This window comes from Choloepus didactylus, chromosome 2 (genome assembly GCF_015220235.1).
Source record: "Choloepus didactylus isolate mChoDid1 chromosome 2, mChoDid1.pri, whole genome shotgun sequence".
Taxonomy (NCBI): Eukaryota; Metazoa; Chordata; class Mammalia; order Pilosa; family Megalonychidae; genus Choloepus; species Choloepus didactylus.
This window is the reverse complement of record NC_051308.1, coordinates 225,064,672-225,089,561: the sequence shown is the minus strand read 5'-3', so window position 1 is coordinate 225,089,561 and position 24,890 is coordinate 225,064,672. Positions and strand designations below refer to the sequence as shown.

Here is a 24,890-nt window from a genome sequence, read left to right as displayed (position 1 = left end):
ATAATAACAGGACTGCTCCCTGCACCCCATTAATGCAAGATCCGTTTGGGGTATGAAATCTGCCCTGAAATGTGGCCCAGGCCCTGTTTATAGGCCTCTGCTGAGCATGAATTCGTTATGCAGGGAAAATGCAAAATGCAAAATGCAAAACAAATTGGTATTTTGAGAGGGGTGTCCAGAAAACCCTCTTAAAGTGGAGGGAGGGTGGTTTCTGATAGCAGGAGGATGCACCTGCCAGGAATTGGAAGGTGTGGGAGAAGCATCCCCCCCATATCTCTCCACCCACACTCCCAGGAGTATGAGAGGCAGCTGCTTTTTGAAAATGAATCAGACTCTGAAGCCGGAGTCACAGTCATTTAAACGTGGCTGCCGCGTGCAAGGACTAGAGATCCAGATGGTAAAAATTTCAAGGAGAAAATGTTTGGGGTCTGATTAAAAAGGCCAGATTTCCTGTCAACATCCTGTCTTCTTTTAATTTCAAAGAATTCTTTTAAGCTGCAAGTGACAGTAAACCCTCCGATCTGCGGATTAAAGTCACACGGGCCCACCCTCCACCCCTTTCCTCCTGGGGAGATTTTCCCCACCGGTATTTTAAGATGTCACCCAGGAGACCTCAAAGAGCCACTCATCCCTTTTTCCAATTTGGAGTTCTCTTAATGGGACCGAGGATGGCGGCTGCCGCTGCCAAGTGAGCTGCTGCTCCCAGCCACCTCGGGCACTGCCACCCTCAGCCGCTGGCCCTTCCTGGCCCCTTTCTCACGGCAGCTGTGAGAGGTTTAGGGGAAAACCAAGGCGTTTTCGTTTCATCTCGCTGCCCCCTTAAAAAAAAAAAAGAAAATGAAACAGCCGCCTACTCCCTGGCATTGAGAAAAAGATCATCCATAGTGCTGGGGGCTGCGAGGGGGTGGGCGCGCCCCCAATCTCAGCTTGCCATTCGGGATGTAAAATATCGCAGAGGCAGCCTTTTAGGGTGCAGTGCCCCCGATTCCCGGCCTAGGGTCGCCTTGTGTAAAATTTCAGAAGCCAGAGGTTGAGGAGTGTGAGCAGGAAGTGCTTCTGAAGCGGTGCAGGAGGGGTGCCGGTGGTAGAGGGTCAGCCCTTTCTACCCGTTGCACCCCACCTCTGGCCTGCTCGCCCCGGTTCCGGGGATCCTCTTCCCCGTGGTTCTCAGGGCTGTCGGAAGGGTCCGGGCTGGGGGGAGCGAAGCCCCATCAGCCATTTCCGCATCAACATCTCTCCGCAGGGCTCCCCATAGGCCTGGGTGTAGGGGACAAATCCCCCAAAAGTCATCCATGCCAGGCGCATCCAAGAGGGAACGCCGAAGTCCCGCGCCGGGCAGGCAGCGAGGCCGAAAGCGCCCTTCGCCCAGGGTGCGGGGTGTCCAGGTCACGCCGCGGAGTTGCGGGCACGTCCCCTCCCTTCCCCTCCCGGGGCTCTGGCCTTGCAGCTGGGGCGCCAGGAGCTCCAGGGCCGGCGTCCTCCCGCCCCGGGCCCTGCACTCACCTTGAAGGCGACAGGCAGGGTCTTGTTGCAGCGCCAGTGCGAGGGCAGCACGGAGCAGAGGAAGTTGGGGCTGTCGGTGCGCACGAGCTCGCCCGCGTGGTCCGCCAGCACGTCCACCACCGAACGCACCTCGGGCCGGGCGCGCCCGCCGGCCCCTACGGCCGCCTGCGCGCTCAGCGCGCCGCTGTTCTCGCCCATTTTGCCGCCGCCGCAGGGGAAGGCCGTGGAGGGAGGTGTGAAGCGGCGGCTGGTGCTTGGGTCTACAGGAATACGCATAACAGCGGCCGTCAGGGCGCCGGGCGGGCGGCGGCGGCTCGGCTCCCCCGGGGGCGGCCGGCGCGGGCGCCGCCTCAGCCGCGAGAAGCGGGAAAGCAGAAGCGGCGGCGGCGGGGTTCGGGCCTCAGGGCGCAGGGGCGGGCGCCCCGGGGGCGCCCCACTGGGGCCCTCCCGCAGCGAGGCCTCGCTGCCCCGACGGCCGCGCGTGGCCTGGCCCGCTAGCCCCGCATCCCGGGCGCGCGGCCCCGCGTGCGGTGGCCCCTCGCGGCGGTCCCGGCTGCCTCCGGCAGCCGCGGGGCCCGCGCGGGCTGCGCCGCGGCCGCCTCCTCCCGCCCCCGCTGCCCGCCAGCGGCCGCCCCACAGACTTCTCAGCCCCAGAACAAATCCTCAAGAATCAAGTGGCGGCGCCGCAGCAGCCCGCGCGAGGTTAGTACCCCGGGGCCCGTGGGGGGCGGGGCATGCCCCGAGCGACGCGTCGCACAGCCAATCGGAATCCCCGTCGCGGGCACCTTGGCGGCGTTTGCGGGGGGAGGAACACCGACCGCCGAAAGCCGCCCAAAGGGGAGGGGCGGGGCCTCCGGCCGTCCCGCCCTCACGGAGGACGCTCGGGCGGGAGGCATCAGCGCGGTAGCCGAGAGCCCCTCAAGAGCTCTGGGGAGCTGCGGGCTGGTGCTAAAAATTTGTTTAAAACATCCAGGCCCAACAAAAGGCTCTCTTGCCGCCGTCTCCGGGGTCGCGTCTTCCCTGTTGCGGGGGCCGCAACCCTGCTTTCCACTTCCCTCCCCGCTGGCCGAGGCCTGTGATGCCTCCATCCGCAGCTGAGGGCCGCGGGGGGCCCCAAGGCCGACGACTCCGAGCGGGGAGTCGCCTAAAAGAGGCTCCTCGTACCCCGCCCCTTAAACTGTTTTGAACCAAGAGCCTCAGCCGCACACGAGATTCCGCCCGCCCCGTCTGGGCCCGGCCGGGAACCGCGCGTCGGCGGCCTCCGCAACTCTCAGCCCTGCTCGGCTTTGGTTCGGGCCTCGGCGGCCCCGGTGCCAACCCCAGGACAGAGGGAGAGAAGGCCTCCGCGGGTTCGCATCCGGCTCTGGGGCGACTAACCTGGCCCTCTCCGCTCTCCCGGCAAAACACGTTTCAGGGTCGCACAGGCCTCGCTGCATCTTTCTTCGTTGTGGCGGCCTATGACACTTGGGAAAACATGAGGCCTGAAAAACTCAAGTGTTTTCCCCTGAGTTTTTTTCCTCCGCGCGTGTAACCGCGGTCCTGGATCATGGAAGAGAGCGTCGGTCCGTGGCAGGATGAAAATTGTGCGTAGTACGCGGGACTGACTGCAAAGCTGAGGGCCCGGCCTCCAGAAAAGGGAATTGTCTTCCTTCACGTGGATAGAAAGCCCACGTCTCCCTGGGCCGCTGCACTCTGGCCACGCCGCAAGGACGCGGCCAGCTGTGCGGAGGCACTACCTGCTCGCCCGGCCCTGGTGTCCGCGCTCACCCCCGGCCGCGCGGCCCAACCACTCGGGGGCTTCACGGCGAACATCTCCCTTCTCTCCCGCGTCCTAGGCCAAGCGAGCGGTCCTAGAGACCCGCCACAGAGGGGAGGAGAACCAGGAAGATCAATATCCATTCACTCCGTATTATTGCCCATATTCGCTCCTTTGACTTTTCGGGAACGAATGCGCTCCGGTTCTCCCGGCCGCTGTGGAGATTGGGCTGGATTTTCGTTGCCCCTGGCGCTCTACAGGTGCGAAACAACGAACTCCAAGCCTCGGGGGCAAAGAGGCAAGGGGGCCTACAGCGGCCACGAGATCCCGCGCCGGATCCGGCTCTAGCACAGCGCGCGCTATTTCGTCGTTGCCAAACGAAATCAAACTCCGCGTGCGCTCTTACCCAACGCCGACCACCGGGAGAGCTGGCCCCTTCCCCTCTTGGGACCTCACTTAAGTCCTTCAAGCTATTTCGAAAGTGGGGACCTTTAGTCCCGTACTGGACCTTCTAAAATGTCTACGCCTCGGAGTTGCGGATCTCCCGGGCCCAGATCCGCGCGCCCCCAGGAGCCCTGGCACGAGCAGCGAGAAAAGAGGAAAGCCGGGAACTTCAGCGGGGGCGCTCCCGACTTCCGAAAGCTCCCCGAGGAAAAATCCATCGCGTCGCGGCCAGGTAGAACCCAGGGCTAGGGAGGAAGGGCGACGCGTGTTGCTCTCGAGAGGCTGTGGGGCCAGAACCTGCTGCCTCGGGGGTTGTAAATTCTATTCGTAGGGTGGTTTCGGTTTGCACCCGCGCCCTTAGTTGCCCCATCCGCCTGATTTCTCTCTCCCACCCCATTGCGGGTTTGCAAACGGGTTTCCTGAGAATGGGGCTCCTGTGGGTCCCGGCACATGGCCCACGATCTGGCGCAGCTCCGGCCTTCGGGAGGGCACTCACTGCCCGTGGGCGTCGGAGCCAGGGGCCACGAGATGTTGGCGCTTGGGGCCCCAGTCGGAGGTCGTCAGAGACGCCGGGGCAGGAGCATTCCCGGGCGCTATCGCTAGTTGGCGCTTGCGTCCTGCGGGCCGGGGAGTTGACGTGCGGAGCGCCGCGCACAAATGCGCGCCAGCTGCTGTGCCCGCGTCCAGGCGCCGTGGGTCCCCCACTATGATCTGCCCTTTCTAGACAGACAGTGCGTCGGAATTCTTACTATCTGTGGGTCCACGTCCCAGACAAGCCCCTTCCCGCCTTCCCATTTCCGACAGAATCAAGGTCCCTGCTCCCTCCGAGCAGCAGAACATTCTCCCCCAGCAGAAATAGCGCAGTCCTTTCTGGTCCCATTCTGGATGCGCACAGAACAGGTCGGCGCGTTTCCAATTTCGACCATCCGTCAACCTGCTTCCTCCCCATTCGGGATCGACAGATGTACGGCTGATCTCGTTTTGCAGTTTCAACAGATACCCAGCCGTCCAGTTCCTGCCTGGGACACGCGACGCTCTCCCTCCTCCCCATCTTGGAGGTACAGACGTCTTCTCTTCTTCCACGCGACTGGTGGACAAAGAGCCCGCTAATTCTCTTATGGTCTCCACTACGACCATCCCAGCTTGTCTTCAGTAGGGAGAGGATGCAGGCAGGGCAGGACACTCCCCTCCCGCACTTTGGCCCAGAGCCGGGTAAGGCGGACCGAACCTGGAGCCTGCAGAGCCGGGGTTCGGGGGGCCACTCTTCCCGCCCCGCATGCCCCCACCACCAGAGAACTTCCAAGGATTGGTCTGATTCCAGGAGAGACCACGGCGCCTGGGGAGGGACTGGGATACCCCGAGTCTGCGTAAAAATGAATGGCTTTGCTCTGGAGAGGTCAGTGGGGTGTCATGTGAGTTGTCGCTATTATGAAAAGATAAGGTCTGTTACCCTTCGTTGGGACCTTTGGCAAGTCCTTTTCCCTCTCTGGGCATCATAGTTCCCATCTGTGAAATGTCCAATTTCCACATTCAAAGCTTGCTGGGACCCAGAACCTAGTCCCTGGTAGTCATGGTGGCCTTGGTTCCCCTGGGGGCTTCCCCGCAGGAGGTGGGAACCGTCTATGACCTGCAGGCGAAGTCCCTTTCCAAGAGGGTTTCCCAGCAACCATCACAGGGCTGGCCTGAGCCTGGATCTAGGCAATTCAACCTCTCTTAGGCTCCCAGATCCTCACTCTGGAAAACCCACTGGGTCCTCCAACAATCAGACACTTTCCTAAGTAGCAACTGGGTATCAGCAGACTCTGTCAGCCACTCCCTCTCTGGAGGTGTCCACCCCCTTTATCCCAAGTCTCACAGGAGCTCCCAGTCCAGCATATCTAAAATGCCCTTAGTTGTTTGATGAGAAAGAAAATGCTCTTAAACTAGGGTTCGCCTGCATCCTGATATCAGAGGTTTTATATATATATAAAGTTTAAAAATCCATGAAAAACGGTAATATATTTAGGTCAAGAGGTTGCCACTGGCAGGATTGGGGGCTCTCACCCTGGAGAACCCAGCTTTGGGGCCGCCCCTCCCTAGGCGGCCTCAGGAATTCCCGTGAATATGCAGGAAGACCTGCAATTGCAGATATTTTTTTGTGTTGTTTCGGAAAGGGCTGGGCTCTGAGGGGAGGGAAGGGGAGCTGGGGAGAGCACCGTGTTTAGGGCACAGCTACCTGCTATACCACCAGCTGGTTGTGTAACTTTCCCAAGGGTCTGCACTCCTCTGGCCCTTGGTCCCCTGGCAGGTAAGATGGGAAGAATAACAGTCACATTTGCACTATGGGCTAAACACACACGCATCATTCGATTCTCAACACTTAGTGTGTTGTGTCCACTCAACCAAAGAGGAAAGTTGTCCAATATTTGCCTGGCTAGTGAGAACTAAAGCCAAGTTAAAAGCCTGAGCTAACTCAGAATTTGGGAGGCTGAGACACCACTTGGTACTCGCATCACCCCTCACCTCCCACTAAATGCATGATTTAACAGGAAGAGCCAGATATGTGTGTGTGTGTATGCACATACATATAGGGAGAGAGATAGATAGAGAGAGAGAGAGAGAATGCTCAATAAATGTTAGCTATTATGGTGATGGTAGGACCAGAGGCTGCAGATAACTGTTATTAGGTTGTTAACAGCCGTGAGCCCTTCAAAACTGGGGTCCGGAGACAGGAAGGGGCTTCCAGAGTCCCTCAGGAAGGGTCCTCTGTGAGGCCCACAGGGTTCTCTCCCTGGGAACCTCCCCAGGAGGAGGTGACTGTAGCCCCACAGCTTACAGATGGGAACTCTGAGGCCCAGAAAGGGGGAGAGAGGGGGCCAGGTCTGAGAAGCCAGCCCCGGACCAAGCGGAGCCTGCGGTCCAAGCCCAGGGCGGACATGTCTGGCATGTCAGGCCCGCGGGCGCCGCCTCCTGGTCAGATGGGGTCCCCAGGGTCTGCCGCCTGAGGGGAAACTTGAGCGGGTGGAGTCTCTGGGCTCCAGTGTCCTCTTCTCTACGATGTGGGTGCTCTTCCACAGCCCCTCCGGGGCTGGGCTGGTTCCCCGCGGGACCTCAGAGGGGTTTCTCTGTGACCTCAGGGTAGGAGTTCAAGGCCCCCTGCTCCCACGCAGCCCCTTGCTGCCTGGGAAGGTGCCGGCTCCCTTCCGTGGGCCCAGCCAAGAGACTCCCAGCGTGAGAGGGTGCTCAGCTTTGGGTGTGGGGATGGAGAGTGTGGGAGGGAGGGAGGTGGTCCAAGCGGCCCTGGCACAGAGGAGAAGAAGCAGGCCCCATCAGGAGCCAGGGAAGTGGGTTCCGGTTTCTGTTCCTACCACCCGGGAAATCATTCCAGCAGAGCCCAGGGGAGACTCAGATATAAAAGCCCTTTGGTTTATGACAAATAACCACCTGCTGTGTGCTAGGAGGTTTACCCCAGTTATTGCTAACCCTCATGCTTCCTCTGCGGGAGATTTTATTTTCTACATTTTACACTTGGGGAAACTGAGGCTCACAGGAGGATCTGCCAAAGCCAAGGGTAGACTGAAGTGAGATCAGCTCTGTAAAGCCCTTTGCGCAAAGCCTGGCATCTCCTGACCACTCGAGCTCTAATTATTGTAATTGTTATGACTGTTTTGCAGCTGAGGTTAGAGTGAAAGTTGGAGTCTAAGGAGGAGACAGGAGAATTTGGCTAAGAGCAGCAGAGAACACGTGGGTTCAGGTCCCAGCTCTCTTGCTGACCTCTGTGAGACTTTGGCAGAGTCACTTAATCTCCCTGTGCCTCAGTGATCTCATCCAGAAAATAGGACCAATACTACCAGCTACCTCATGAGGTGCTGGGGGCAGATCTAAAAGCATATGGCATGTAGTGAGTGCCAAATAAATGTACCCATGTCAGGGGCAACATTGGGGGTGCTCCTTCTGCAGCAGGTCTCAGGATTTGCAGGCCAGGTTCTTGCTTTGTTTGTAGCTGGGGTGGGGGTCAGCAGGCCTGGTTCTAGGGCCATCGCTGCCACTAATTTCATTTGCTGGTGACCCTCTGCTCCCTGGGCCAGTTTCCTCATCTGTGAAACTGGCAGAGACGGCTGGACTGTGGTCTGGATGCTTCAGACCCTTTACAGATCCTACCCTTTCTGACCCACACATACATGGCTACACCTCAGACCCAGGAGGCCCTCTGCAAACGACTGGGAGCTGCCCTTCTCCCAGACTGTTCAGACCTGGTTCCACTCTTCTCTAGGCCATCAGTCTGGCTGATCTCACTTCTGCTGCCAGGTTTGGGAAACGCAGGGTGGAATGTAGTCCTGGGTCATTTATAACCCATCATCGTTTCCCAAGCCCCTCAAAACTTTTTCTTGATTCCTTAAATTGGAAAGCCCTCTATCTGCTTTCTTCCTGCCCCTCACTGTCTCCAGCCACAGGCACCCTAATAGCAGGAGCAACTTGGGGCCCTTGAAGACCGATTTGAGCCTCCTAACAGCAGGAGACCAAGCACAGCCCTCTTTCTAACAAAATAAAAATGGCTCCAGAGGAAAAAGCTGGTGGAATTTGGGGGTGAGGATGGGTAGTGGCTGTTAGAATCAGGCCTGAGTTTGACATTTTCTCTGCCATTTACTGTTGCCAAGTAAGTGACTTCACTTTTTCTAGCCTCCGTAAAATGGGGCTGGAGATCAAGCCAACTTAATTGTTTGGATTGTGAGGCCAACAGGACTCTAGGCACATGCCCGGGGCACGGAAGGTATTGAATCAGCAGTCAGAATCCTTTGCCTTCTCCCATCCTTGCTTGTAAACTCTTTCCTGATCGGATCTCCTGCATCCCTTCTTGTCCATGTTTGGATTGTCTTTTTGGGCATGAGCCTCTCAGAAAGTGCCATGTCCTTAAACCTCCGACCTTTGCTTCCTGGCTCTCCCCACCCCAGGACCTTAACTGGACCTCTGTGGGCTCTGGAAGCCTTTCCCTGAGCTCTGGCCTAGAAGTCCCCTAAGGTCTGGGAGCCGGGATACCTGGGTTCAAATCCTCACTCCATGGTTTTCCAGCTGTGTGATTGTGGGCAGATCATTTACTTCTTGGCAGTTTCCTCACTTTTATTGGAGGAAATTAGTAATCTCTGCTTTGTAGGGTTGCAGGGAGCACAAAGCACACAGTAGGTTCCTTAACAAGTACTGGTTCCTTCCTCTCTTTTTTGTCCCTTGGAGCTGTGTGACCTTGAGTAAAGAGCTTCCTCTCTTTGGACCTCAGCACCTGAGAGGTTCAAACAAGAACCGGGCTCCATCTCCCTGATCTCCTCTGCCCCACTCTCCATCTGTGGCAGTGGGTGGGCACAGAGCTACTTGCTGGCAGGGCCATCAAATCAAAGGACTCTTAGATTGGGGGGTGGGGCGGTGAGAGGAACCTGGGTAGCGTGAGGCCCAGAGGGATGTGCCCTTTCCCCAGCACCAGCTTAGGGCTTCAGCTCCTGGCAGGTAGGGGGAGAAAGGGTCCCCTAAGTGGCTGTTGCCTGTCACTTCCCCCAGAGAGGAGGAAGGATAGGAGGGTTTCTGGGTCAAACAGGCCTTGGAATGAATGCCTGCCAGCTGTAATCAGGTGGCAATAATAGGAGCCAGTCAGAATCCGGTTCTTGGAATACAGTTGGAGCCCTGGAGTTAGGAGTCCTGGACTCTAGCAGCCATTACTGACCACAGCTGAGCTCTTATGACATGCCAGGCCCTGTTTCCCACTTCCTACTCATTTATGCCTCACAGTATTCTCGTGAGTATTTTACAGGTGAAAAAATGGAAGCACAGAGAGGTTAAGTAACTTGCACAAAGTCACACAGCTGGGAATGTGTGGAGCTGGGATTCCAACCGGGCAGCCTGGCCCCAGAGCCCACACTCTGAACCACCACACTCTGTTCTCGTGGACCAGAACCAGATGCTTGCAGTTAGAATCACAGAACGGAATTAGAATCCTGGCTGAAGAGTCATGGTGGGATTCAAACGTTTACAATGTCAGAACTCAGCAGGGCTCTGAGAGAGATCATAGCCAAATCCCCCATTTGTTGACAGGAGGGAACGAGGCCCAGTGAGGGGAAGGATCTCATTCAGGGTCACAGCCTAGGCCAAGGGCAGAGCCTGGACTTGACCCCCCTCCTGCCACCTCCTGCTGATTCCCCTTCCAGCTGCCTTAGTCCCTCACTGTGGCAGGCCCTCCGCCCTGCGGCTCCCAGGCCCACCAGGCCCCATTAGAGATTTTTCCACCTCCCCAAAAAGGTCCTAATGACTGTCAGTCCTTGTGAAGCCTTAATTAATCTCAGAGGCCGATGGCTCAGAGGAGACCGGGGGCTTTGGCCTTACGCAGATGAAGATTACAGCTTCATTTCATGTGGTGGCAAAGGAACGCCTCAGACATTCCTGCCAGCAATAAAAGCCACATGGCTTTCCAGCTTCGCCCTTGGAAGAGAAAAAAAAACGCAGCCCTTTGCGGAAAGAAATCAACTATGTGCTGTATGCATGGCATGAGATAAAAACGGGGCATAATGAGGTAGAGAACAGTTGGGCTTTTATGCTGCCTTCAATGGCCACTGAGAGTGGCAGGGCCCAGGCAGACCGGAATCCCAGCTGCGGCTTGGGGAGGGGCTGGTGAACCTTGGCGGAGTGGTGGGGGGCCACGGTGGAAGGGCTTCAGCCACCTCCCCCTGAACTGGGTTTGAGCCCCTGCAGGTATCCCAGAGGCAAGACCACCTTCCTGGGCATGAGACCTGTGCAGTTGCACTGTGCCCCCTGTGCTTGGTTTAATGCTCTACTGTCACTATCTTAAATTTTTAATAATTTTCAACTGAGGGTCTGCATTTTCATCTTGGGCTGGGGACCTGCAAATTATGTAACTGATCCTGCCCACAGTTACCCTATCAGCCAATTGCCACATCTCTCCTGGGTCCCTTCTACATGCCTAAACCTACAGAGTACTGTTTCTTGTCTTTGCTTACATTATCTGAGACAAACTTCAGAACAACCTTGAAAGTAGGGTGGGTGCGGAAACTGAGGCTCAAAGAGGTTTCCAGTCAGTGAGGGAGCTAAGATTTGAAGATGGGTTCCTCTGACTCCAAAGCAAGGCCTCTGAACCCCTCTGTATTGTACGGTATTTCATCTTCACCATGTCCTGTGGGGGTGCTGATGCTCAGGGTCAGGCTTTATTATTCCCAAATAACAGATGGGATAACCGAGGTCTGAGAGGCGAAGGTGCTCAAGGTCACACAGTCACCAGCTAACCGAGGACTCTGTACCAGGCTGTGCAGCAGTAGACCTGGGCCTGCTTCCACGTGGCCCAGTGGAGAGGGGGAGTTCTCAGTTTTAGAGATGTTTGTGCTGCTTATTAGCTCTCTCTATGTGGGTCGCTGCCTTGAGCCTAGCTGGGGTGTGGGGGGTGCTCTGGCCCCTTTGGCTCCCCATTCTAAACATCTAGAAGTCCTTATGTCTTCCTCCACTCTTTTATGCCCCAATTTTCCTCTGCCACCCTCAACGGTTGGGGAAGCAGTTGCACCTTGCAATGATGCACCTTGGTAAACTCAAGGGGGTACAAATCCTTGAATCCTAGAAAGTTGGGGCTGAACATAACCTGGGCTGGGCCTGAAACTCAGGGACCTGACTCTTAGCTTCAGTGGAGCCTTCCCTCATGCCTCACCAGGGGACTCTGGGCAAATCCTTCCCCTCTCTGGGTCTGAGACTCCCCAGCAAGGAAATAACTGCATTGGACCACCTGATCCAGGAGACCTGTCCATCTTTAACGTTTTAGAATTCCATGTTGACCTATGACAGATCTGCTTATTTCCCCATCCCACAGCTGGGGAAACCAAAGTCCATGGCAGGGATTTGCTCAGGGCCACACAGAATGTCCTTGGGCAGCTGGATCTCCCCACCCATCCATCTCTACACTGGTCTTTGGGAGGACCCAGCCTCAGCCACAGCTCAGTTCACGTTTGTCCTGCCCTGCAACCCACCCTATTAGATGCCCTTAGCACCCAGGCCTCCAAAGACAGTTAGGGGTCCTTGGTAAGTCCTAAAGAACCCTCATTAGAAAAATGTGCCCAGGTGATGACAATGCCTTTTTTTCCTAATCACATTTAGGTTGTGTGATGTTTCCATAGTAAAGGTCCCTTTTCTAGGGTAATAATCTGGCTACAAAGTTGGGAGGAAGGGCGAGACTCTAGGACCTGAGAGGGCAGGTGAGGGATAGAGCCCTGGGAAGCAAGAACAAGAAAGTCCCCACTGGACCCAGCATATAGGGTGTGTGCAGACACTCACAACACACACAGAGCATATGCTTGTGGGCACACACAACACAGAGCATATGCTTATGGGTATACACACACACACACACAACACAGAGCATATGGTTATCGGTACACACATAAAACAGAGCATATGCTCATGGGTACACACACACACACACACACACACACAACACACACAGAGCATATCCTCATGGGCATACACACACAACACACAGAGCATATGCTTATGGGTACACACACAGCCACACACAGCACATGCTCATGGCACACACATGCACTCACCTCCTCACAGGCACACTCACACATATACCTCCTTGTGTGGTGAGGGTGGGGGAGAGAGAGGGATGCAATTGAGAGGGGACCCTGGGAGCCCTAAGATCCTATTGGCACTTTACTTTATAAGCTAGATAGTGAGGACATGGATGTCTGTTTTATTCTTTTTCTTTAAACAATATTTAATAATTTTTATACTCTTCTGTATGCATATTTTACAATGAAATATTTTTAAAGAAAATTAGAAGATAAAAAGTAGAACCTTACCCCCCACCCCCTGGTGGGTATAGGTGGGATAGCCAGTAATGTTTAAAGACACAGAGAATTGCAAAAAGTTGCATCAAAGTTGGGGAGTGTTTGTTCTTAGCTGAATCACTGGTTCAGCCAGATGGTCCTGTCGACCTGCTGACTTCCAGCTGCATCATCTGGTGGCCCATCGAGCTATCCTAACCATGGCAGCCCCTGCACATGGAGCTTTTCTGGGTACCGGCCCCTGCCAAGCATGCTTCCTACAGAATCCCTTAAACCTGCCAGCAGCTCTCCAACAACATGTCACGGGGCCTACTTTACAGGCAAGGAACCGAAGTTCATCAAGATTAAGTCTCTTGGACCCAGCTAGGAAGGAGCAGAGCTGGGATTTGAACCAAGATCTGCTAAGGCTGAAACTGTGCCTGCTGTGTGCAGCAGCCCCGCCCAAGGGGCTAGGCCCCTGGATGATTAACAACTAATGCTATATTCACTTTACATGTATTATCTCGTTTGATCTTCAAAGCCATTGTATATATTTGGTACCATTATCATCCCCATTTTAATAGCGGGAAAACTGAGGCACAGAAAGCTAAGTACCTTGTCCAAGTTTGCACCACAGGAGACTGCATATCTGAGCTTTGAACCTAGGCAGTCGACCCTCCCTGGAACCCGTGCTGCCAGGCCTGGTTCTGTGGGGAGCACAGGCAGAGGTTTGGCCCCAGCGTCCATGGCAGACCCCAGAGACCAGAGGCCAAGATGGATGGATGGCGGGGGGTTGGAGGTTGCTGCTGGGGAAATCTGCTCCCAGAGTGATGCCAACCCTGTGTGATGAGTTGTGCACTCCTCTCACCTACCAGGCCTGTGGCATTGGGGAGGTGCTGTGGATGTGGGCAGAGCCAGATAAAGGCTCATATGTCTCTCTCCTGGCAAGTCCAGGACATAGGTTCAGACACTGGACCACTCTGTCATTTGCTGTTGGCATGAATCTGTCACTGGCAAGAATGTGGTCTTTATCACCTTGTGCCTCTGTATCTCTGGCTGCCCTGAGTGGACTTCCAGAAGGGGAGCCTAGAGTGTACTCAGACCCTGGGTTGGGCTGAGTTCCCCCACTGCCCCACATCTGGGTCCCAGTCAAATCAGGAGTGGAGGCCCTTTCTTTTAACTCACAGAGGCCTGGGCCCTGGCCAGGAGCACTGGGGAAAGGTTCCCAGTCTTGTCCTTGGGGAGCTCGGTGCTTAGGTGGGGGAGAGACTGGATGGGAAGGAAAAGAAGATATAAGATGCATTCAGTCAACAAACATTTATCAAGCACACACTATGTCCCGGGTGTTTTTTAGGTGCTGGGGATTCAGCAGTGGACAAGATAGCTTGGAGCTTCGTAGGGAAGACAGAAGATAAATGAGGAGGCAAATCAATCAACAAGCAACAGTATTTGATCTTGTCTTTGGATATTGAAGAAAATGGACTGGAGTAAAGAGAGAATGACTGGTGGGTGGTGGGAGAGGGGCTTGTCACTAGTACTTAAGACTGGGTGGCCAAAGAAGGGCCCTTGGAGGAGGGGACTTCTGAGCTGAGGCTGAAGGCTGGGGAGGACTCAGACAGAGGAAGGGAGCAGGAAGCACAGCAGAGCTGGCTTCTCCTACCCGAAGTTGTCCGCCTGCCCCTCCACCCCGCATTGCCAATGTCCACAGTTTCTAAAACTCTCTTCTAGCGCCGGAAGCGAGACCCAAGCAAATGCTTAAAGGGAGCTGACTGTGACTTGCCTCCCTTTATTCTTTTCTAGCTCTTATCTCTTTTGCTTCCTTCTCCCATGACAGCCCCGCAAACCTGATAGGGTAGATTTGAGCAGCCCGGCTTGTAGTTGAGGAAACCAAGGCTAGAGACGGGAGGGGCTCATGCAGCTTCACCACGCACCCGAATGCCAGAACGGGGAGCATACTCAGGCCCTACCTCCCAGCCTGGTGCTCCTTGGTGCCCGCCCCGTCAGCCAGCATTTTCTTTAACTGCCCAAATCCAGGCAAGCTGTGGCCACTGTGGAGGCGGGCGTGGGCACCACTCCTCAGGGGTCACGGGGCTGGAAACGTGGGCAGCTTGGGTAGGGCCTGGGAGGGTGCAGCGGCTCGGGGCTGGGGTGGGGAGTCCAGAGAGGAAGGCGCCCAACCCTGATTGGAACAAGGTGGCCACACCGGGAGCTGAGCCGGGCTTCATTGATCTTGCCTGGTGTTCCAGCCACCGGGTGGGGCCAGCGCTGGGCAGGCTGCCGGTTTTCCCAGGTGTGGGATGCCCCAGGGGAAGGGCTTTCCTGTGGTTGTGGGGCAGGCATGCCACCCAGCACGTGGGGGAGACCAGGGCAATGGGGGCACTCTGGCTGTGGGGGCTCTGGAGACTTGGAATCCCACAGCCAGCAAATGTCAGACTCCTGGGGACAGGGTCACAGACTTGAGCCTCAGGATTCTGAGTGTGTTAGAATCTTCAGCATCCCAGCTCACAGTTAACTGAGCGCTCCCTGTGTGTGCCTGGCATGGTTCTGAGCCTGTTATATGGCTTAACTCATTTATCCTCACTCCACCCTAGGAGGTGGGTTTTACGATCTCCCCATTTACAGATGGGAAAACTGAGGCTCAGGGAGCTTAAGGAACCTGCCCAAGGTTACTCTCTGAATAAAGTCTGGTCTTTGATGCGTGAAGACTGTTGATTCCCAGGGGTTGTGGGAGGGCACAGTGTACCCCTCCCCACTCTAAAATATCCTCACTGTTTGTCACTGTGCCTGACGTGTCACCGTTGTGACTTCAGCCCTTTGGGCCTCACAGAGTTTCCTATTAAATGTGAGTACTCTCGGGGTGGGCATCAGCTTAGCAGGATAGGACAGTACTGCAGGGGGAGGGAGCTTGGGGGAAGTTGAGGGCCAGGAGGGGGGAGGGCATCACCAATGGGCCCCTTTAAATTAGTCCTGATGAGGTTCTGCATGACATATCCCCTCCCACCTCCCTGTCACCTCCAGCCCTCTCCTCCTTACCCTGCTTCAGCTGCACTGGCCTCCTTGCTGGTCCTTAAGCATGAATCACACCCCTTCTCAGGGCCTTTGCACGTGCTGTTCCCTCTGCCTGGACAGCCCCTCACAGCCCTGTCTGCGTGGCTCCACTCCCCCCTTCATCCGGTCCTTCCCACCTCCAAGAGGTCTCCTCCAACCCTCTGATGTCAGCAGAATAATGGCCCCCAAAGATGCCCATGTCCCATTCCTCAAAACCTGACAGTGTGTCACTTTCCATGACAAAAGGGACTTTGCAGATGTGATGAACATTAAGGACCTTGAGATGGGGAAATTATCCTGGATTGGCTGGGTAGCCCAGCATAGTCATAAAGGTCCTTACAAGTGAGGGGAGAGGCAGGAAAGGACAGTCAGAAGGAGATGTGGCCATGGAAAATGATGAGAGAACCAGAGATGGCAGCAGAGAAGGACTTGACCCAACATTGCTGGCTTTGAAGATGGAAGAAGGGGCCACTAGCCAAGGAAAGCAGGTGGCCCCTGGATGCTGGAAAAGGCAAGGAAACAGATTCTTTCCTAGAGTCTTCTGAAATGCACCCAGCCTGGCCAACACCTTGATCTTAGCCCAGAGAGACCCCTGTAGGATTTCTGCCCTTCAGAACTGTGAGATAATAAATTTGTGTTGAATTAAGCCACTAAGTTTGTGGTTATTTGTTATGCCAGCAATAGGAAACTAATACCCCCCCCTTCCCTGATTTATGCTTCTTCAGTACATGTATTGTCTGATGAATAATACCTTACTCATGAATTGCCTCTTTCCCCCCGTATTATGTCAGCTCCAGGAGGGCAGGGACTATGTTTTATTTGGTGTTGTATCCCTCATTGGGGTTGCCAGATTTAGCAAATAAAAATATAGGACATTCAGCTAGATTTGAATTTCAGTTAAACAACGAGATTTTAGTTATGAAATTGACCCAAATATTGCAATTATTCTTGTTTATATGAAATTCAGATAATCTGGGCATCTTGTATTTTATCATCAACTCTATCCCTGCACCTAAAACAGTGCCTGGATATATACTGGGGCTTGATAAATACCTGTCAAATTAAATAAGTAAGTAAGTAAATAATTTCTAGCTTAAAAATCCTCTTCAGCTTCCAAAATGCTGATGGGAATAAAGTGTAAATAATAGCAAATAATAAAAGCAGTTTCATAGCCCTTCCTGTATGCCAGGCACCATCCGAATGTTTTATAGTTATTAACTACCCAATCCTTGCAGTAATCCAATGAGGTCATTAGTTCATTTTTCAGGTGAGCAAACTGAGGCCCGGGAGCCTTAGTACGTTGCTCAAGGTTACATCACCTTTGGCTGGCAGACCTAGGCAATGCAAGGCCTCTGCAAAACCTGACTCTTGGAACATTCCAGCTTTATCTCCTAACCTGCTCCCCTCCACATGGTGGATCTTCTCTCTCCAATATCTCACATGACTTTGTGGGGGGTGCCCTGCCCCATTCTCTGATGGCAGAACTCCTGCTTGTACATCAGAGTCCCATCTAAATTTCCCCCCTTTGTGAGTGAGACTGTCTTTGGCACTCCTGGGAAGATTTGGCCCCTCTCTCTTGGCTGTTCGCATGGCCTCTTATCCAGTGGCATCGTAAGGACTTGCTGACGTGTCCTTTACTTCCCAGACTGTGACCTCCCTGAGGACCAAGATGGGTCGCTTCACCTATTTGTCCATGGAACTTAGAACTGAACCTGACTCTGGGAGGTTTCCAGAAGCATTTGAGAATGAATGAATGAATGAGTGAATGAATGACCATCTTTCCTGCTTTGGGTCTAAAGAATCTATGAAAAGGGAAGAACAACCCCTAACTCCCCCATCCCCAACTCTTAAAACAAAACACATTTTTTTTCTGATTATAAAAATAATACACATTCATTAAAATAAATGGGAAAATAATGAAATTATGAAGAGGAAAATTAAAACCACCATTTTCCTGCCACCCAGAACAAAAACATTTTGGTTTTAGCCTTCTGGTATTCTTACTGTATGTATAGCTTCAGCTTCTTTCCTCCCTGCTCTTCTGCCTCCCTTCCTTTCTTCCTTTCTTTATAACATTGGGAATATAGAGTACGTGTTGCTTTAAACCTGTTTTTGGAACTCACCGATGTTTGTTCACGTTCCCATGTCATTCATTCCTCTCCCCAGGTGGGAAGGGGTGAGCATGCTGCTGACTAGGTATGGTGGGGCTGGGGGTGCAGGGAGGCTCCCTAGGCTGAGCGACACGGCCTTATAGCTGGCCAGTTAGGAAGACACTGCAGGAACAATCCTTGTCGGGACACTTTGGCCCTGTCCCTGATTCCTCCGGTAAGACAAATTCCAGGACTGGGACTGCGGAGCCCAGTGCAGGCCCTGAGTAGGGCCTCAACGTGGCCCACCCAACATGCTGCCTCCCAGCCCCTCTCCCTCCAGCTGCTTTGCCTTCTCGGCTAGACAGGAACCGGGGGGATCATTCAACCTCCTCCTAACAAAAGCCCTGTCTATACCTGAGGCTTCACTGGTTCCAGCCAGGGCTGAAAATACCCATTTTTTCAGCCATTTGTCCACAGTAAGGTCAAAGGCTCCTTTCCATCTCATACCCTCAGTTCTACCTGAAGCAGCCCCCAGGTCACCAGACGTGTAGACATCACACTTGTTAATGAAGCATGGATCAGCTTGCTGTGTACCAGGCTCTGCATCTCAGTATGTCTTCCTAATAAACCCCGGAGGTAGGGATGGCCATCTCCCATCTTACAGATGAGAACACTGAGGGTCTGAGAAGCCAAATGGCCTGGCTGGGGTCACAGAGCAGGGAAATGGGGGATCTGGAGTCCACCCTGGGCCTGCCTGACTCCTGTGTGACACCTCTGCAGACTGACAGTGCTGCCTGGGGAGCTGTGCAGTCTAGGGGCGTGAAAACCCTGTCCCACTACACCTGCTGCCTGCTACCTGAAGGGGACACGGTGCCACCATCACCGGTATGCAAGGACAGGGTTCTGGCCTAAAAGTTGGGTGGACAGATCCTTCCCCCTCTCCTGGCTTGATGTGTGCCTCAGTGGTCGCTGAGCCTCACTCTCTCTGTCTGTAAAATGGGAGCACAGGTATTCAGATATCAGCCTTCAGAGCGGTGGCAATACTCAGTGCTGAGTCAAAGGGAGACAGAACGCTGCCAGATGGGTGGTCTCACCACAGGCAGCCAAGCCTGTCTTTGGGGGGTGGGAAGAGGAAGGTCTCCGTCCCAGTCTGGGCTGGGAGGGCCCTGACAGCCCCGGATGGAGCCCGGCCTGGCCCAGCCTAGGCAGATGGGAGTCTATTTTTTAACCTACCCTACAGGAAGGAGAGGCCAGAGATGAGCTCAGGGGGTTAACCCAGGCCCCTGGGGACGCTACCTATTTGCATCCTCTTTCCCCCACCACCCAGGGTGCTGCGTGGACTTCACCTGGAGCTCCCCGGAGCCTTCCAGAGCTCCCAGCAGATCAGATCATCAGAGTTGGAAGGTCCCTGAGTGATCCTGTTTGATGGATGAGGCCCCAAAGCCTGGAGGTTTTGATGAGGGCAAGACTTCCTCACTGCCCTGTCTGCTGTGCACCTCCTCTGCCTCCCCCCTCCTGGGGTGGGCTGGAGGGAGCTCTCAGCTTGGCCTCTTGCCCACAGAGTGACCCTGGGCAGGACCCTCCTCCCCGGCCTCAGTTTCCTCATCTGTCAGAAGATGGGTCCCCTTTGGACGTCTCTGAGTCCTCTCCCAGCTGAAAACCTCCTTCCGAGCCAGGGCCTCCATTCTGTCCTCTGTCTGTCAGTCCTGGGTTCCCGGGAGCCTTGCCCAGAAGCCTGGGGCAGGCAATGGGGATTGTTCTGCCAGAGCATGGGAGAGGTGGGACCGGCCTGGGTGGGGCAAAGCCGGGGCCCCCGGGGCCCCCCTCAACCCCCCCCACCAGGTGTCTCTCAGTCCCCGTGGTCGTGGGTTCCTGAAAAGTCAGGCACAGCCTCTGAGGGTGTGTGTGTGGGGTGGGGTGACTGTGGGGCTGGTGGGCACACAGAGTGGAGCCATGCTCTGCTGGGCCCTGGCACACCTCCTCAGCCCAGGGCTGGTCTAACCTGAAGACAGGGTGCGCAAGGGGGAGGGGTGCACGAGGGGTAGGGATGCCCAAGGCAGAGGACACAGGAGCCAAATGTCATCAGGGCGCTGGAAGCGGGACCCAAGCAAATGCTTAAAGGGAGCTGACTGTGACTTGTCTTCTTTTATTCATTGTCTATTTAAAGCAATATTGACAATAAATAACATTGAGTCCCTCATCTCTTCCCCCAAGTGATAAAAGTAATATGAGCACAGCACAAAAACTTGGAAAATACAGAGAAAGCATATAAAACATGTTAAAGCCTGGAATCTCATAACCAGTGAACCCCATGTGCATCTTTGGGGGAGTGGGGTGGGGGGGCTGGTTTCTGCAGGGCTTCCTAATACTGATTCCCAGGTACTGAGCATTTCCCGTGGCCACTTGCAGAGCTGAGCACCTTAAATAATTACCTTAGCAAATTCTCTCAACAACCTGGGAGTGAGTCCTCTTATGTGTACCCGTTTTATAGACAGGCAAACGGTAAAAGGGAGAGTAAAATTCTCTTTCTGGGATTAAGTGGCAGGGTCAAGACAGCTGGCTAATTTGAAAGTGCAAATCCTCTCCAGTGTCCAGGGCTCGACTCCAGCCTTGGCTCCCCCAGCAAACCATGCTTATTCATTCGCTCCCTCAGCAGTGTTTACTGAGCACCTATGAGCCGGACGTCCCATTTGGTCCTGGGGACTCGGCCATGAACCAGGCAGCCGAGGCCCTGCTCTCAGGTCCGCAGGGCCCCAGGCTCAGCCCCTAAATGGCCACACACTGAGCTCCAACCTTGAGCCCTAGTCTGGCTGCTCCTGAGCTCCAGGGGAAGGCCACAGGCTGTGCCTCCATCCCCCATTCAGCCAACAGCCTAGTCAATAAGCTTTTCATTTGCAACCATGTGGCCTCCTCAGGCCTGTGGTCCACTTGGGCAGGGGTAGGGGGCCATCAGGAGCCCATCATCACCTCAGGCCTACCCTGGGCAGCTATAGGAGCATGTGGAAGCCCCTCTCCCCTCTTGTGCTTGGGCAGAGGGTGTCCCTCATCTCAGGGCCTGGGGCCACTGCAGGATTCTGAGCTGGTACCCCTTTGCTCTTGGCAGCTGCTAGGCAGCATGGCACAGCTCAGAGCATGAAGGCCAAGGCCCTGACCATTGGCAGGGGCTTCCACGTCCCCTAACTCCTCACACTGCAGCCCCTTCTTCCTGATGGGTCCTGGACACCCCTTTCCCTCCCAGGGGTCCCAAGCTATTGCCCCCTCCTCTCATTTGGAAAAAAGCAACAGGGAATGTCTGGGCTGGGCTCCCTCCCCCACCTGCCCCATGTCTTTTGGGGACCTGCATGTCCCCCCAACTCTTAGGGCAGGGCCGGCTACCCAATTTGTGGGATCCAGAGCAAGAAGAAAATATGGGGCCTCTTGTTCAAAAAACAGGGGAAAAGCTTTTTCCTTTCTTCTGCCAACTCTCTCTTGACCTGTCCTGGTGTTTTTTATTTGCTATTTAAAGCCACGCTCCCTGGGGCACGGGGAACTCATCGTCTAGTGCAGACACCCAGGGGCCCCACTCCAAAAGGTGTGTGGGGCATCCGCACCTGACTCCCACCCTCCCCCAGTGCTGGTGCCAGGTGGTGGGGGGCGAGGAGAAGGCTGCTGAGATCCCCTCCCCAGCCCCTGTGCCTGCTCCCCCAGCCCATCAGACTCCACTTGCAAAGCACAATTCAAAGAGAAAAGCACCGCGAATTTCAGGATGACAGCCGCAGAACATTAAACCCCAAGCGCAGGGCTCCCTTCTGAGCTCGGGGCCCTGTGCAGGTTGCACACGTGTGCAGCTGGCCCGGCCCGAGGGAGGGAAATCAGATGGGGGGGTCAGCCACTCAGCTCCCACCCCAGCAATAAAGCCCCTGACATGTTGGGGGGTGGGTAGGGAGGACAGGGGGGTGTGGGTGTGTAGTCAAGCACATGCTGCCTTTTGTGCTCTCGACTATGCTGAAGGGATACCCTGTGGCAGTGGCTGGCAGATCCTGGGTTCAACCCCCACCTCCATCATTTACAAACTGTGTGAATTTAGGCAAGTGACTTAATCTCTGGGCCTTACTTTGCTCCTCTGCAAAATGGGAACAAAAATACCTAGCTTGTGGGGGTTGTGAGAATCAGCAGCGATGTATATGAAGTGCCAAGCCCAGTACCTGGTACACAGTCAAAGCTAATAGGCTGGGGTGGGTGGGTGTCTCTGTTGTCAGAGGGGAGAGGTGTGCAGCCAAGCAAGCATAGGGGTCCAGGAACAGGGGCAGGGGTATGTCTGGGGGCATGCCTCTCCCCCCCAGAGGGACCCTGAGAGGGGAATTCCAGGGGCTTCTACAGGACAGGACAGGGGGCCTGGGGCATGGTGCTGGATCAAGCAGGACCTGCAGTAGGTGGGAGGGCCCCAGGGAGACTGGAGGGCTTAGGAGAGGAGCCCAGAGGCCCCCACAAGTTGCCCATATGAGGGGCTTTGAGGAGAAGAATAACATGGCACCTGCCAGATGGGTGTGTGTGCCTCACATGGACCTGGGCTGGCCATGGGATTCTGGCCCAGCTTCCTGGGGTGCTCCTGGAGCTTCTGCCGTGCCTCAGTTTCTCCAGCTTCGCACTGGTGATGGAAGAATAAGAGGACTACCAAATATCAGGTGCGTTCCATGTGGGCCATGTGCTGGGTTTTACAAACCTCCCCTTACTTGGGCCTCAAAGGATCACTGGCCCATTGCTCAGATGGGGAAACTGAGGCCCAGAGAAGGTGATGATTCACCCAAAGATTCAGCAAGAAAGTGGCAGAGATCAAATTCTGACTGGCTTTCCCCTACCTTTGGGTCCTTCCGGCCTTTCTGGAAGTGGCTGGATGAGACATGAGCCAGGCTCACGGAAGTGCTGCCAGCCCGTCCCAGGAAGGGGGACAGTGGAAGCTGAGGGATGTTCCTTGATCCAGGAAACCACGATTAACTTGCAGCTGCCATGCTGCGGTGAGGGGTGCAGCTTCCAAAGCAGGCTGCCTGGACTTGAACCCCAGCTGGGGGATCTTGGGCAGGTGGCTTAACCTCTCTGGGCCTCAGTTTTCTCCTGTATATAAAATGGGCTTAATAATAGCGTCTACCTCATAGATCGTTTTGAGGATTAACTGAGCAAAAATATGTAAAGCACTTAGAACAGTGCCTAGCCCATAGCAAGAGCTATGTAAGCATGTGCTGCTAATATTTTTATAACCATTTAAGAGTTGAATTGACATAATTTCTGTTTTCTAGACAGTGAATTACACATTTATTAATTTCAAATTTGTACTTTTCCTCTTTGTACTTAGGATCTGGCAAATTTTCCTTTTGAGTCACCTACAATTTCCCAGGTTCCTGAAAAGATAATCCCCTGGCAAGCCTCCAGTCCAAGCGCCCATAGCCAGTGGGGGATTTAACAGCCCCACCTAGAGTGGCTTCTCCCCAAAGCGAGCCCTGCAGCATGCCAGCCCCTTTGCTCATCAGCATATCAATGGCTCTGAAGAATCCTGCAGCAAAAAAGTCTGTTGAGTATTGATACAGACATTCCCAATCTTGTTTGGCCATGTGTCCTCTTTCTTTCTGCGCCACACCTGTTAGCACCTGCTGGACACACACTGGGAAATGCCAGCTCTCATTTCCTGGTTTCTACGAAATGGTGGGGGACAGGGAGAGCTGTGAGTGATGCCCTCAAAGCGCCGTGCGGTTCCATCGCTGCACAAGTTATTTCCAGCAACACTCATTGTGCTGCTGCTCCCTGCGTTCTCACTGTCATCGCCCTATTCTGTCCTCACAGCAGCCTGAGGAGGTCAGGAGCTTCAATATCCCCATCCTACAGATGAGCAAAGTGAGGTTCACCGAGGTTAAGTGGCGACACAGCCCGGAAGTTATGGATCTGGGAGACAAATGCACAGCTTCTGGTTTTAAGCCCCACATTCATTCTCCCGCACATTGATAGGAAAAATAAAAATAGATCCCATTCTGCCAGGATCAGTCTTCCCCGGTGATTTGCTTTTAAAAATCTAAACTGTGTTTTCTTTTCCTTTTGTACCGATCGAATGAATTAAAAACTTAAAATCTTCAGTAGCTTTCTTCTGACTACAAAAGCAATATACGCTCATCGCATACAAAACTTGCCGAACATTTTGAGTTGGGAAATGAAAAACTCATCCTCCTGCCCTGAGAGATAACCTGGGTTAACAGCTGGGCACACACCCTTCTGGGCCTGCATTGTCCATCAGCCACATGGTGGTGATTTAAATTAAAATGGATTGAAATGAAATAAAATTTAAAATTCAGCTCCTCGGTTGCACTAGCCACATTTCAGGTAGTCAGTGTCCACCTGCGGTAGCGGCTACCTTAGGGAATGGTGCAAGTATAGAATGTTTCCATCACTGCAGAAAGTTCTATTCTAGCCTCTTCCTAGACGTATCCTGACATGTGTATAATAACCACTGATGTTCTTGACGAGGCTCTCAGTAGGCACATGTTTCTCTGTGGCCTCCCACAGTGGGTGAAGAGGCCCCAGAGAGGCACAAAGAGGACACGGAGAGTAAAGAGACTGGAAGGAAATACACCATGATAGTGGTTTTCTCTGGGTGTTGAAATGACAGTTTATTTTAAGCGTGTTCAGAGCCTGCAGGTATTCCACGCTAGAAAAGGCACCTGGCCTGGGGATGCTGATTGGAGTCAGGTGTTCCTTAATGTTCTTACTGGTTCTAAAATCTTCAGGGTCTGATCTCACCCAAGGCTTACTTTATTATTATTTTTAAAAATTGTGCCTCCACAAAGAATAGATGTCTGCACAAGTCCAAGGAATGAAGCACAGATGGAGGAAAGGCCAGCAGAGGTTTATGTTCAGGCGGGGGGGCCCCTGCGGCCCAGGGCTGTCTGGAGGGGTGCCACCTGTGCCGTCACACGGAGCCCTGTGCTTAGCAGGGCCTCGCGCTTCATTTGATGCTCTGTGATCGTTGTCTTGAAGTTCCCAATGATTGTTGAACAAGGGGCCCCACGTTTTCATTTTGCACCGGGGCCCTCATATCATATGTTTATGATCCCAGGGATTGTCCTCAGGGTAGGATTCCTCTTACTACTCTGAATCCTTCCCCTTTTGTCTTCCTCAGACCACAGACACAACCGTCCATGGGGCCCTCTATGTGCGTGAGAACATGCGCACTTCAGCTGCTCAGCTGTGTGTCTGGAGAGGAGCTGGAGCAGGGCGGGTGCGGGAGGCCCTGTGGCTGCT

The 24,890-nt window shown here is 54.3% G+C and overlaps 1 protein-coding gene across 1 annotated transcript in view; it reads right to left on the bottom strand.

Moving 5' to 3' along the window:
• RUNX3 (RUNX family transcription factor 3) overlaps window positions 1–24,890 on the bottom strand; it is a 59,451-nt gene that overhangs the window by 24,526 nt on the left and 10,035 nt on the right. Inside the window, exon 2 of the mRNA XM_037828138.1 lies at window positions 1,504–1,763. Within this exon, the coding sequence (XP_037684066.1) occupies window positions 1,504–1,763 (260 nt within the window). The remainder of the gene's footprint in view (window positions 1–1,503; window positions 1,764–24,890) is intronic.